We start from the raw sequence: 14,884 nt of genomic DNA, 5'->3' as shown, positions 1-14,884 counted from the left end.
TGGATTGTGGGAGGAGGCAGCTGTGCAGAGCAGAGGAAAGTGAAATGGCATGGCCTAGGCTGACAAATAGGCAACGGGTGAGGGTTAACAACAAGAAGAGCAGGCAGGGTGGAAGGAAAATGGCGAGTAGAGAAGGGAGATACGTGAATAATAAAAATATAGGCGTTCTGCTTAAACGTTGACGATGATGATGATGATGATGACGATAATGATGGCCATGGCGATGATTGTGATCACCGCGCTCTCACTTATGATGTTGATAGTGATGAAGGAGGAGAAGCAGTACTGTACTCACACATGCTGGGAGAACTCGGGGACCTCGTCGTTGACATTGGCCATGCGGATGCGTACAGTGGCCGTACCTGTCCGGGGCACATCTCCCTTGTCCACAGCCATCACCACAAACTCATACAGGTGGTTGGGCCTCTCATAGTCCAGCTGCCCTGCGGGGAAAATGGTGCCGTGGGGAGAGATGCTGAAGTCTGGGCTCAGAGTGTAGTAGGATAACTCAGCGTTCAGGTCCGAGTCACAGTCACTGGCAGACACTAGAGCGAGGGAGAGACAGGGGGAAGAGGGGAGGTTAGATAAAGACATCTCTCTGTGTCCTTCAACATCATCTAACCGGAACTAATATGCCCAACACGTGACCCTGGTCTTAATTACTATTGTTTTTCCATGCGTGTTCGCACATTTCTGTATCGCAGGAATAGCATTTTCCCAAATGTCTCTTGTTGTGTTGAAAACATACTGGAGTAGGGCTACGGTCAGAGTGATTGCCTTGCTAAAAGAGACGGCTGTGTCTGGGACTGGGATCAGCATATTTTCCGCTAACTAGTCCTTTTCACCGTGAACTCCTGCATTCTGCTATTCTCCTTAGATTGCATTCCGTATACTCTCTACCTCACTGTATCATGTCGACCAACAGCATCCAAGACACAGGAGGTTGGTGGCACCTTAATTGGGGAGGACGGATTCGTGGTATTGACGGGAGAGGAATCATTATTCTGAGCCGTTCAGCGGCCTCCACCGATCCACGGGAACCTAGTCCGGTGGATTTAAATGTCACCAACAACACTGTCAAATATGAGCATTATCCTTGATGACACATATCCATATATTGTGGAAGACTTCTTAAATCAAAGTCAATATTTCATTTCCTCAGTATGCACTTGCTGATTTAGCAATGAGGATCATTTGAATATCCATCGATACTGAGCCAGTGAGGCTCTAAAAGGATTGTTGGGCTAACTGACAGCCTCCTATGGTCTGCCCTCACCACAGAACAGACCTGTAGGAGACATAGATTAATAAACCGTGATGTGTGGTGCTGTTTACCATGTCACTACTTCGGCTTTAAAACCGGCCTAAATCCATATATATCTAATCTTTAAGATCCACTTCAGCCAATCCCAGGGCTTGTTGCTGTGGCCTGGTCTAGCCCTAAAAATGGAGCCGGATGATGTCCAGTTTAAAGTCTCTCTCTGTCTCTCTCTCTCTCTGTCTCTCTGTCTGTCTCTCTGTCTCTCTGTCTCTCTGTCTCTCTCTCTCTCTGTCTCTCTGTCTCTCTCTCTCTCTCTCTCTCTGTCTCTCTGTCTGTCTCTCTGTCTCTCTCTCTGTCTCTCTGTCTCTCTGTCTCTCTGTCTGTCTCTCTGTCTCTCTCTCTGTCTGTCTGTCTGTCTGTCTGTCTGTCTGTCTGTCTGTCTGTCTGTCTGTCTGTCTGTCTGTCTGTCTGTCTGTCTGTCTGTCTGTCTGTCTGTCTCTCTCTGTCTCTCTGTCTCTCTGTCTGTCTGTCTGTCTCTCTCTCTCTCTGTCTCTCTCTCTCTCTGTCTCTCTCTCTCTCTGTCTCTCTGTCTGTCTGTGACACAATCCCAGGGCTTGTTGCTGTGGCCTGGTCTAGCCCTAAAAATGGAGCCGGATGATGTCCAGTGTAAAGTCTCTGTCTCTCTGTCTCTCTGTCTCTCTGTCTCTCTGTCTGTCTGTCTGTCTGTCTGTCTGTCTGTCTGTCTGTCTGTCTGTCTGTCTGTCTGTCTGTCTGTCTGTCTGTCTGTACACAATCACAGCCTCCTGTTCGGGAACGCACTAATCCCAGGAACAAGAGCCTAATCTCGGTTTCTTCACCTTAAACCGTCGGACCAACACACAGGGAATTTTAAAAAAAGAAGCTTTCATTGAAATTTCATTGAGATATTATACGCCCCCATAGATGTGACCCAGATATGCTGTTCTCACGGCTGCTTACAAGTCTGTAGGAAAAAGTCCTGTTACGTTCAGATTCATAGCGATAATTGCAGTGTGTCACATCCGCCGGTAGGTACTGTAGGCCCCTACGCACCTGTTGAGCATAGCAGGCACACCACACCTGTTGGGGCTCCTTTTTCCAAACACACCTGCCTCACAGTGGTCTCACAGCAATGTCTGCCAAAGAAAGGCTGTTCATCAGCAAGGGTACACCTCTGGTACTACGCAAATCAAGGACAGGGAGAGACTTCACATGTAAGTCCTTTCCTCACCCACCAGCATGGTGAACATAGCACTACAGAATAACACAGAACTCCTGTGACTACACTACAGAGAATATGTGGAGCTTCGTGTGGTCTTAGGAACAGAACTGAACATTGTCCCTGGCCATGAGATGGCCATTAGAGTGGAGGGGGCGATGGAGGGAGGATGGAGGGGGGGAGAGAGAGTGTACGTGTATGGATCCACTCACCTTGTAGCAGAGAGGTTGCCGTGGTTACAGTCTCCGGCACACTGTCTTTGCTGTAAATGGACTGCAGGAACTCAGGAACACAGTCATTTTCGTCTGTGATGATCACACGCACCTGTTTAATTAGGAGAGAAAATGATTCATACGTGATTCAGTTTAGAGAGAGAGTGTGAGAGAGAGAGAGCGAGAGAGAGAGAGAGAGAGTTGGGGGAGAGAGAGAGAGAGAGAGAGAGAGAGAGAGAGAGAGAGTAAATTATTCTCCTCCTCCACGTAATTTGATAGTTATCTTTAGGCCTTTGATAGATTAATTGTTAAACCTAATGAACTGTCTTACCATGAATTGCTTTTAACAGCTCAGCTAATACAATCTATTTAAACTGAGAAGAAAGTGAGCTAGAGACACTGAGTAAAATGTGAGTATAATACAGTTGAAGGTAAAGTATAATACATTGCAGGGCAGAAAGGTTTGAGCTTGGGATGTGCCAGGGAGCAAGAGTCATTCATATCTGGGCTTCTGAAAGTGTCTGATTGTGGCCAGTCTGGGGAGAGAGCCAGTAATCGTCCCTGGTGTTTATAACAGGAGAGAAAAAGCTGCTTTCAGTAGATTGCCCTTTCACTACTAACAGTCAGAGCCAAACTCCACAGCACTGGCTAAGCAATCCCCCAAGAGGTTCAACAGGGTCAGAAAAAGAAGAAAAAAAAGATGAAAAAGAGAAGAGATGCTCTGCTGCTGCTATTTCCTTCCCCGTTCCACCCCTTCTCCTCCTCCTCCTCTGCCCTTCCTCTCCTCTGCAAGAGGAGCAGCGAGGTAACAGGGGATTACAGCGTCCTCCTCACTGTAATTCACACTGATACACCAGCCACGGAGAGAGAGAGAAAAAAAATGATCACACAAAATGAACATAATCCTCCAAAATCCACACCTTTCCCCTCCCTCATTACACCATGCAGTCAGCGCTTAGCGGTGTGCTCAAAAGGTGTGTGCGTTCGTAAGCGCCTGTTCTTTGTTATCTGCCGTGAGCAGCAGTCACATCCCTATCCTGGCTCGGAGGGACACAGACTTCACCGATTTACATAGAGGCTAGGATTGCTTACCCAGGCCCGTTAACTAATAACCCAGCTAGCCACCAGACGGGGAACCTGTGGTGCGGCGACTCTCGATCCAGTGAGAGGGTCTCATGATCAATACCAGCAGGGAGACACAATGCAGCCTTGGTTTCCTCCTGTGACTGCTAGGGGAGAACCGCTGACATGAAATACACCGTGTTGCCGGGCGAACACGGCAGCCCCACGGCCAGAGCACTGCTCTGCTCTGCTATTCATTAGGGGGGTAAGGAGAGCTGCCTGCCTGTAATAACAGCTGTTCTCTTCCAGTCCAAGAACCTGCAGCTAAGGAGCAGAACACGCAGTCAGACTCGGAGCGCTCTTCCGATGTCAGAGTCAGAGCGCTCTCTGAAGAACAAAACAACAAGAACATCAGCTGACCCCCTTTTATCGCACACCACGACTACGCCACCAAAGCACACAACTGTTCTGTTAGAAGAAGCACAGTAATGTGAGCTCCCAGAGGCAGCTAGCGAGGGGAGAGGGGGGAAAGGAGAGAGAGAGGGTTGAGCTGGGCAGTGCAGTGATGGAACAGAGGGCTGAATTTGACGTGAGAGCCAGTCAGCTCTGATAAGGCTGAGGAACCATCGGCATGTTGTGGAGGGGCTGGGCAGGTCACTGGCTGGTTAGGTAACTAATGGTGCTACAAAGTATTCGCTGCAGTAGGAGAAACGCCTGGAATCTACCTGCAAATTAACAAAGCGGATTCAAAGTTAAGGGCCTTTTCACAACTCAGTTTCTTCGGAGGCAGCTTTGACTGCTTGACTGTTTGGATGTACATTTTGGAGGTATGTGATGAACGTTGACCAGCTGTGCCCTGTGGCACGGGCAGGACAGCAAGGGTTGGACAGGGCAGGACAGGAGTGTGGGCAGTCGGAGCAGGGCACGAGCACGGGCCGCAAAACATCTCCCTCCCGGCTCTCTCTGTATCTCTCCCTCCTCCCTTCCCATCCCTCCAGCCTCTGTCTAGCTTTCTCTCTCCCTCCCTTCAGAATCTCCCTCCCTCTCTCCCTTCCTCTAGCCTCCTTCTCGCTTCCTTTCTCTCTGTGTCCGTCTGTCCGTCTCTCTCTCTTGCTCTCACTCGATCTCTCCGTCCCACCCCCTCCCTCCCTCCTTCCAGCCTCCCTACTCTCCCTCCCTCCCTCACTCCCTCTTCTTCCGCACCAGGCATTCACTGAGGACTCTTTCTGGACATAAAGCTCACAGGATTAGACAGATCTCAGGAGCAGCTGCCAGTCTTTTCTCTCTCCCCTTCATGTTTGTTCCCACATTTTGTTTGGCTCTGTGCTCTACTGTTGTGCCTGAGGACAGGGAAGACCAGTGGATGGCTGAGCAGTGAAGATGTCTGTCTTTCTGCTGACGTTAACTAGGCGTGATGCTCATGTTGAGGCGGGGCACCACAGAAGAGAAACACTGGGAGCCATTCTCTAGTCTCTCCCCCAGGTCCCCCGTCCATGTTTAATTAGCAGTGAAGGCTGGGATATCTCCCCAGCACTGAGACAACAAACTAGACCACCCAACATCATACATGTTCCCATTATTCTTGTTCATGTAGCCGTTGCCCATGTGTTCTCTCCGTTCAAGCATTTTAGCAGCTCTATTAATTGATATTCCTAATCAGAAGGATAACCTAGCGAACCCTGTGAGAGCGTTACATTATGTGTGTGTGTGTGTGTGTGTGTGTGTGTCTTTCTCTCTCTTATACACACACAAACACACTGAATGCTAGGTAATCATTCTGAATCGACACTGGACCCACCTCAGCAGCGCTGCTCAGACTGTCCTGGTCCTCGCTGGCCCTAACCATGAGCAGGAAGCTGTGCTGGTCCATCTCAAAGTCTATGGTCCTGGTCAGAGTGATCTCCCCTGTGTCCGCCTGCATGCTGAACAGACTGCTGGGATTGATGAGCAGGCTGTAGCTGATTGGTTGCTTCTGGAAGGACACGGCTAGAGTTGCCAGGAAGCTGCCGGAGAGAGGGGCGGGAAAGGGAATTATTTATTTATTTATTAGGATCCTCATTAGCTCATGCACGCTCATGCAGCAGCTACTCTTCCCGGGGTCCACACACAACATTACATAATATAGAACTTTAATCAACAACAACAGCTCAAGGACAGAACTACATCAATTGAAAATTCCTGTACTGACAAAACACTGAGAAAATGATTGATACATGATTCAGTTTAGAGAGAGAGAGAGAGAGAGTGAGAGAGAGAGAGAGAGTGAGAGAGAGAGAGAGAGAGAGAGAGAGAGAGAGGGGGGAGAGCGTGTGAGTGAAAGAAAGAAAGAAAGAAAGAAAGAAAGAAAGAAAGAAAGAAAGAAAGAAAGAGAAAGAGAGAGAGAGAAAGTAAAAGAGAGATAGAGAGAGAGAGAGAAGATGAACACATCTAGCATGGCTATTCAGTTTAGCGATGAGACAGAGAGACGGAAAATGTAGAAACAGGACTAAAGTTTTCTGGTTTGTGTAATGTGTACCACAACGGCAATGGAGTTATGTGTTGTGGTACACATCCCTCAGGCACTCAGCAGGAACAATCACCACAGATGTTACTCTTTCAACTGATGGGTGTGTGATGTAAGTTCCTGTCAATCAAAATAGAGAAGCAACTGGAGAGATTATAGGAGGCAGGAGGCCAAAGGTCAAATCCCTTACAGTAACCGCCACAGGCTATAATATAGAGTGTGTGTGTGTGACAAACAATCGTTGGTCATATATTGAATAACTACGTAGGCATGATTTATATGAACTTATGGCTCAATGCATAATTGTTTTCGGTATTAACATGTCTGAGATTGTGTGTGTATGTGCACTGTTAAAGTGTGATAATGTGTGCATATCATTGGCAATCGGTACTATGGTTATGTATTTAAATTACTTGTGAATACAAGTGAATTATTTTCATGCCGACTTGTTTTTTTAAACTAAGACCTTCATAACCTCTGGTTTTACATGATGTATGTGTATGTACGTGACTGTCCGTGTTTGTGTGCAATTGTTTCTTTGTGTGTGTGTGTGAGCCTATGTGTGCATGTGTGTGTGTGACTATGTATGTGTGCACATGTGTGTGTTTGTTTGTGTGTGTGTGTGTGTGTGAGCCTGTGTGCATGTGTGTGTGTGACTATGTATGTGTGCACATGTGTGTGTTTGTTTGTGTGTGTGTGTGAGCCTATGTGTGCGTGTGTGTGTGTGTGACTATGTATGTGTGCACATGTGTGTGTTTGTTTGTGTGTGTGTGTGTGTGCGTACATGGATGTGTGCATGCGTGCGTGAGTGTGTGACTTTGCAGGTGTGAGACTCAGAGGAATCTAGTGGGAGGAGCTATCGGAAGACGGGCTCATTCTAATGGCTGGAATGGATTTAATGGAACGGTATTAACTATATATATATATATATATATATATATGTGTGTGTGAGCCCGTCCTCCTATAGCTCCTCCCACTAGCCTCCTTTGCTTCACATGGGAGTATGTGTGACTTTGCATGTGTGTGTGTGTGTGTGTGTGTGTGTGTGTGTGTGTGTGTGTGTGGTACTCACGGCTGTCCCTCTGGTGTGTTCTCAGGTAGTGAAATAATGAAGGATGCGTTGGAGAACTGTGGTGCTCTGGCTCCTGCTATGACTGACACCACCACTGGGGGACTACGGCTACCCAGCCGGTCAGCAGCCACCACTGTCAACAGGTACTCTTTGTCCCTCTGAAGTGGCAGCCCCGTGGTCCGGACATGACCACTCTTTCTGTCCACCTCGAAACGCCCGTCACCACCTGCAGTTAGGAGACAACGGAGGAGTTTATTTTCTAAATATATATTTGAAGGTATTTTCTGACTAGAAAGGGAGAGAGAGGTCATGTTGAAGGGCAGTAAAAGCCAGATTTCAACCTTTGACGTGTGTGCAGGAGGCTGGACCAGCCAGGCCACAACAACTTTTTTTTCTGTCATTGATTCATAGAACAGAACGTCCGGTATGTTCCATATTAGAGGGACAGCTGCACAGCAATGGATGGAATCTAATATTAGAGTCATTGACGCACAGATTCACATATACAATGCCACCCACAGGCAATTTCATTCTGTCGAACTTCGGCAATTGTACACATACGACATAAGATAAGGCACATGATTATCTAATTAAATGACAAATTAGAAGCTTAAAGGTGTAAAAGCATTTATAAAACCAAATAAAACCATATAAAATAATGTTAAAAATAATGTTTTTTTCTCTTTCAATTACAATGCCGCCAGTTGATGTACTCAATGAAATTGTGCTCAATCACAGGACAGGAAGCACCTACCATCAGACAGGAAGTACTCCACCTCCCCGTTGTTGCCCTCATCTCCGTCCTGGGCGTGGAGCTTGTAGACCAGTGACCCGGCCAGGGCGTTGGGAGATACCACTGCCAGGTAGGGGGAGGGAACCATGGTCCATTCCGGAACATTGTCATTCACATCAGTCACCGTCAGCTCCAGCCGTACCAGGTACCAGTCTGGACCTGTAAAGGAGCGGCAGAGATTGTTCCTCTGTAGTTCAGTTGGTAGAGCATGGCGCTTGCAACGTGAGTATAGTGGGTTGGGTTCCTGGGACCACCCGTACGGAAAATGTACGCATGCATGACTGTAGGTCGCTTTGGATAAAAACTTCTACTAAATGGCATATACAGTGGCTAGTGAAAGTCGAAACACCCCTTGGACAGTTTTACCCCCTACCAATCTATACAACATACTCCACATTTAAAAGTGAAAGAAACATTTTAGAAAATGTTCCAAATGAATAAAACAAATTTTAAAAAATACGTTTTGATTCCGTACAGTATGTTAATACTTGGTGGAAGCACCATTACAGCTTTGAATCATTTTGAATAAGATTCTACCAACCTTGCACAAATATTAGGGCTACATATATACCTTGTGTTTGCGAAAATTGCTCAAGCTCAGTTAATTTGGTTGGGAATCATTGACGGACAGAAATATTCCAAATTTGTCTCTGTTTTCAAGCAGATTTAAGTCAGGACTGAGACTGAACTACTCAGGAACACCTCGTTAGTCATTCTGGTGTGTCTTTGGCATTAAAATGTGTGTAATTGTCCCCCTGAAAAATAATCTAAGGGATTTTGTTAACTTTCATATTTCTTTTGATCCTAAAAAACTCCCCAATCCCTACCGATGACAAGCATACCCATAACATAATGCTGCCCCAACAATACCTGAAAACACAACAATACTTGAAACTACAGAGGATAAACAACATCGCATTCACTCCACATTGCTGACCTGTATGACAAAGTGAAAAGAAAGAAGCCTGTGATCAAATAATTGTCACGCCTTGGTCATAGTGTTTTGTGTTTTCGTTATATATTTGGTCAGGCCAGGGTGTGACATGGGTTTATGTGTTGTGTTTCGTAGTGGGGTTTTATAGGATTTGGGATTGTGTAATATTAGGGGTGTGTCTATATAGGCTTGGCTGCCTGAGGCGGTTCTCAATCAGAGTCAGGTGATTCTTGTGGTCTCTGATGGGGAACCGTATTTAGGTAGCCTGGGTTCACTGTGTATTTCGTGGGTGAAGGTTCCTGTCTTTGTGTAGTTCACCAGATAGGCTGTAATAAGTTTCACGTTCCGTTTGTTGTTTTTGTATTTGTGAGTTATTTCATGTATCGTTCCGTTTTCCTTCATTAAAGATCATGAGTAACAACCACGCTGCATTTCGGTCCTCTCTTTCAACAAACGAAGAACGACGTTACAATAATCCACTCCAAATCATCCCTTCTGTTTGCAACAGGGCCGTTAAAGGAGCATAAAAAAATTATTCAACTTCATATTCATCATCTCCAGCACCACCGCAACATCAACATGCATTATCTGAAAATGGAGCTTTTCTATGTTTTGTAGTAAAAAATGTAGAGTAAGAAAAAAGGTTTTCCCATGACATCATCAGTGTGCATCCTGTTGTTTAAAAAAAAAAAATTATGAGTAGTCATTGCCTACTAATAGTCTACTAATTGGTTGATGATGTCATTGGAAACACTATCTTCCTCTATATTTTTTTACGACAAAACATAGAAACGCGCCATTTTCACATATGTTGATGTTGAAGTGATGCTGGATATGACACATATGAAGTTGATTTCATTTTAAAACATATTATTGTGTAAGTAGTACTGCAAGACAACATGACAAAGAAATCAACTTTTTGGCTTAAATTAAAAACCACAGGATTGGGTCAAATCCAAAACAACACAGAGTGAACCCTCTGCATTGGCAAGTATTATGGGTGGCAGCATCATGTTATGGGTATGCTTGTCACCGACAGGGACTGACTGGGGAGTTTGTCAGGATCAAAAGAAATATGAAAGGAGCGAAGCCCAGGTAAAAAGTTAGACAAAAACCTGTTTCAGTCTTCTGAAAACATTAAACCTGGGATAGAGTTTATGCTGGACAATTAGAAACATTTTAATGCCTGAGTAGTCCAGTCTCAGTCATGTCTTCAATTTGCTTGAATATCTGAGACAAGGTTTTTGACAAAAACAATGGATATACATTATGTGGTGCGAAGTGTTGTGCAAAGTCGGTAGAATCTCATTAAATATCATTAAATCAGGGGTGTGAAGACGCAATCAACACATCTTCATTATTTATTTGTTTTATTAAATAGGACTATTTCCTTGAATGTTCTTTCAATTTGACAGTGTGGAGTAGATTGTGTAGATATATAAAATATATTTATAATTGAATCCCTTTTTGACTTTCATTTTAAGGCAGAAAAATGTGAAGGCTATGCAAGGGGTGTGTATACTTTCACTAGGCTCTGCATTGTATGTTGTATGTTGTTATTATTATAGAGATTGACTAACACATTCACAGAGTCTTAGTCCTAACCCAGATCCACACTCCTAATCAGAGGGTACTCTTGAGTATCCATTGAAAAAGAAAAATACAATGAGGTTTGAGAGATGTTCTGTTTTCAGAAACAGAATAACCATACACTACTGGACAGTATCATAACACTACCATAACAGGCTATGAGGTAATGTACACAAACCAATCATTAAGCTCTGAAAGCCATTAGGCTACATGACAATACAATTATCAGCCATTAGTCCAATTTCACGTAAAGCCATGCTAAAGGATGTTAATGTGGTGTTAGGCATTAACAGAAAACAGCAATCACAAATTAAATCACACACACACACGCTTACAAGCACGTACACACACACACACACACACACACACACAAGCACACACACACACACACACACACACACACACACACACACACACTACACACAGGCACACACACACACACACACACATACACTACACACAAGCACACACACACACACACATACACATACACATACACTGGACACACACACACGACCACAAACAATCATGAACAGAAAGACGCATAATGCAGGCTCTTTCAGTTGCAGAACACTTGCAGGTGTGACACTGCAGGATTGTTTTCACAAACAGCCACATTATAACAGATCACGTCTCTCTTATTATGTCCCTCTTCCAGTGTTAGATTCCCTTTATACATCTCTCCCCTGTTCCATGTACCCAATGATTTTCCCTCTACGCTCTCTGTCTCTCTGTCTCTCTTTTTCTCTCTGGCTCTCTCTTTCTCTCCATCTCTCTGTCTCTCTGTCTCCTTCCCTCCTGCAGCTGTCAGGTAGAGGAAAGCAGGTGTTCTGTCAGGGGCCATGAAAGGGCCAATCACCAGGGGAATCAAAGAGCCCAAGACGCTGTCATTCTGGTTCCCTCTCTGACAGCCTGCCAGCTATTTATACCAGTCAAAGAGAGACGGGGGAATCAGAGGGAGAGAAATAGGGTGAATAGGAGAAGAGGAAAAAAGAAACAGAGCATCATGAGAGAGAAACAGAGGGAAAGAGGAAGAGATCGAGAGATCGAGAAAGATTGACAAGCGAAACATGGGCAAGTGCAAGAGAGAGACGGAGAATGCATGATACACTGTCACCTAAGTGATCCTAAAACTCACAATAGCCAACTAGGATAAGGCAGCAAGGTCAGTTATGCCTCATAACCGCCAATTACAATCAACAGTGTTCCGTCTGCAGAATGCAAATAACAGTACTCTAGTCTGAGATAAACAATCTCCCCTTAGATTATCTCTCATCTGATTATGTGTCTGTCTGGGAAACAAGACAGAGACAGTAGGTAAAACACCAGGCACCACATGCCTGGGATGTGCCCAGTGATGCCCACTCATAAAGGCAGGCATCAACAACAAGCTATAGGTTATTATCATGTTATTACTATTGGGAAATGCCAGGTAGCGGATTATACCAATGGAAATGAAAATGAGGTTGAATCAAATTATCAGGTCCCTTTGAAAAATAAATGGTAAAAATCTAATGACAGCGAAATGTGTGGTGGCATGACTTAAGACACATTGAAGCACACTGCACTCACAGAGCTTCAATTCTATAACTGTAACTGTTCTCTAGTTAAATAAAAGCAAAAGATGGACTCAATAATGCCACCCAAACACTATTTTTATTGTTGCCACAGTTTTTTTTAAATGTACTCTAACATATTATAGATTTGAAAATTGCTTTTTGAACATGTTAAAGCAGCAGTACAGAAAAGGCACGTGACAACATAACATTTTAGACAGAGGGAGGAGAATAGAGTAAGATTGAGAATGGGAGGGAATAAGACAGAGGGGGGAACAAGGGAGCAATTCACTACGCTGATCCTCAACACTGGAGCCCCACAAGGGTGCGTGCTCAGCCCACCCCCGTAATCCCTGTTCACCCATCGCAGCGTGGCCACAAACGCCTCCAACTCAATCATCAAGTTTGCAGACGACACGGCAGTGGTAGGCCTGATTATCAACAACGACTAGACAGCCTACGGGGAGGAGGTGAGGGCCCTGGCGGAGTGGTGCCAAGAAAAATAACCTCTCCCTCAACGTCAACAAAACGAAGGAGCTGATCGTGGACTTCAGGAGACAGCAGAGAGAAGATTGAGGGGGGTAGAGGAAGATTGAGAAGGGGAGGGAATAAAACAGAACACAGGTGAACACAGGTGAAAAACACAGGTGAAACAGTCCTAAGAAATAGGAACGGAGCAGCAGAGCAGGATTAAGCAAAAACCCACTGCGTATGAAATGGCCCGAAGGTTGTTATGGAAACAGACAAATAACAAAATCTGGAACAGGGAAAAAACAGGCAGCAATTGCATAAATCAATGGAATTAAAGGGACGGAGACAGAAAGAAATAAAAAGGGAACCACATCTATAAAATAAAGATAGAGGGGAAATATCAAGCTGGACGTTTTCAGAAACCGCAAATAACGATCCTGCTGCACTTGAGTGTCCGTGGTTCATTGAGAGTTTCTAAGTGGTTGCTCTCTGCTGCTATAACATACCCAGATTTAATTGGGAAGAAGACAAGAGGGGAACAGGGATGATATGGAAAGCATAGCAGGGAGAAAGCATTACCCATATAATAAACCGGGAGGCTAATGGCCAACTTCCAATATGTCCACCCAGAGACAGAAACACTTCTCACACAGTAATAATGGTCATTACAATAGATGAGATATCCTAACGAGGAAATACTGGTACATGTCAATTGTTTGTCTTCATTCATTGTAAAGCTGTCCACTATGAAAAATGATCATTTAATGATGGTTGAATATAAAGGACAAACAATATGAATATGCTTCGGGCTACAGTAGTGAATCTATCTACTAGCAACACTGATTAATGAACTCAAAATGATGTAGGTGCTACTTACAGTTGAGGTCACAAGTTTACATACACCTTAGCCAAATACATTTCAACTCAGTTTTTCACAATTCCTGACATTTAATCCGCGTAACAATTCCCTGTCTTAGGTCAGTTAGGATCACCAGTTTATTTTGAGACTGAAATGTCAGAATAATAGTAGAGAGAATAATTTATTTCAGATTTGATTTCCTTCATCACATTCCCAGTGGGTCAGAAGTTTACATACACTCAATTAGTATTTGGTAGCATTGCCTTTAAATTGTTTAACTTGGGTCAAACGTTTCGGGTAGCCTTCCACAAGCTTCCCACAATAAGTTGGGTGGATTTTGGCCCATTCCCCCTGACAGAGCTGGTGTAACAGAGTCAGGTTTGTAGGCCTCCTTGCTTGCACACACTTTTTCAGTTCTGCCCACACATTCTCTATGGGATTGATCTCGCCATCACGGTTGACAACTCCATTGTGTCCTCCTCCCAGAGCGCTAAGAACCTTGGCGTGATCCTGGACAACACCCTGTCGTTCTCAACTAACATCAAGGCGGTGGCCCGTTCTTGTAGGTGCATGCTCTACAACATCCGCAGAGTACGACCCTGCCTCACACAGGAAGCAGCGCAGGTCCTAATCCAGGCACTTGTCATCTCCCGTCTGGATTACTGCAACTCGCTGTTGGCTGGGCTCCCTGCCTGTGCCATTAAACCCCTACAACTCATCCAGAACGCCGCAGCCCGTCTGGTGTTCAACCTTCCCAAGTTCTCTCACGTCACCCCGCTCCTCCGCTCTCTCCACTGGCTTCCAGTTGAAGCTCGCATCCGCTACAAGACCATGGTGCTTGCCTACGGAGCTGTGAGGGGAACGGCACCTCAGTACCTCCAGGCTCTGATCAGGCCCTACATCCAAACAAGGGCACTGCGTTCGTCCACCTCTGGCCTGCTCGCCTCCCTACCACTGAGGAAGTACAGTTCCCGCGCAGCCCAGTCAAAACTGTTCGCTGCTCTGGCCCCCCAATGGTGGAACAAACTCCCTCACGACGCCAGGACAGCGGAGTCAATCACCACCTTCCGGAGACACCTGAAACCCCACCTCTTTCAGGAATACCTAGGATAGGATAAAGTAATCCTTCTCACCCCCCTTAAAAGATTTAGATGCACTATTGTAAAGTGGCTGTTCCACTGGATGTCTTAAGGTGAACGCACCAATTTGTAAGTCGCTCTGGATAAGAGCGTCTGCTAAATGACTTAAATGTAAATGTAAATGTAATGTAAATGGATTGAGGTCAAGGGCTTTGTGATGGCCACTCCAATAACTTGAATTTGTTGTCCTTAAGC

General features: G+C 45.1%; 1 protein-coding gene across 1 annotated transcript in view; it reads right to left on the bottom strand.

The window, feature by feature from the left end:
* LOC115112107 (neural-cadherin-like) overlaps positions 1-14,884 on the bottom strand; it is a 218,643-nt gene that overhangs the window by 110,391 nt on the left and 93,368 nt on the right. Inside the window, 5 exon segments of the mRNA XM_065011153.1 lie at positions 296-545; positions 2,711-2,822; positions 5,571-5,775; positions 7,348-7,573; positions 8,102-8,299. Coding sequence (XP_064867225.1) covers positions 296-545; positions 2,711-2,822; positions 5,571-5,775; positions 7,348-7,573; positions 8,102-8,299 — 991 coding nt within the window.

The sequence above is a fragment of the Oncorhynchus nerka genome, linkage group LG27, assembly GCF_034236695.1.
Source record: "Oncorhynchus nerka isolate Pitt River linkage group LG27, Oner_Uvic_2.0, whole genome shotgun sequence".
Taxonomy (NCBI): domain Eukaryota; kingdom Metazoa; phylum Chordata; class Actinopteri; order Salmoniformes; family Salmonidae; genus Oncorhynchus; species Oncorhynchus nerka.
Note: the sequence above shows the minus strand (reverse complement) of the source record. Positions and strands in the feature narration are given on the sequence as shown.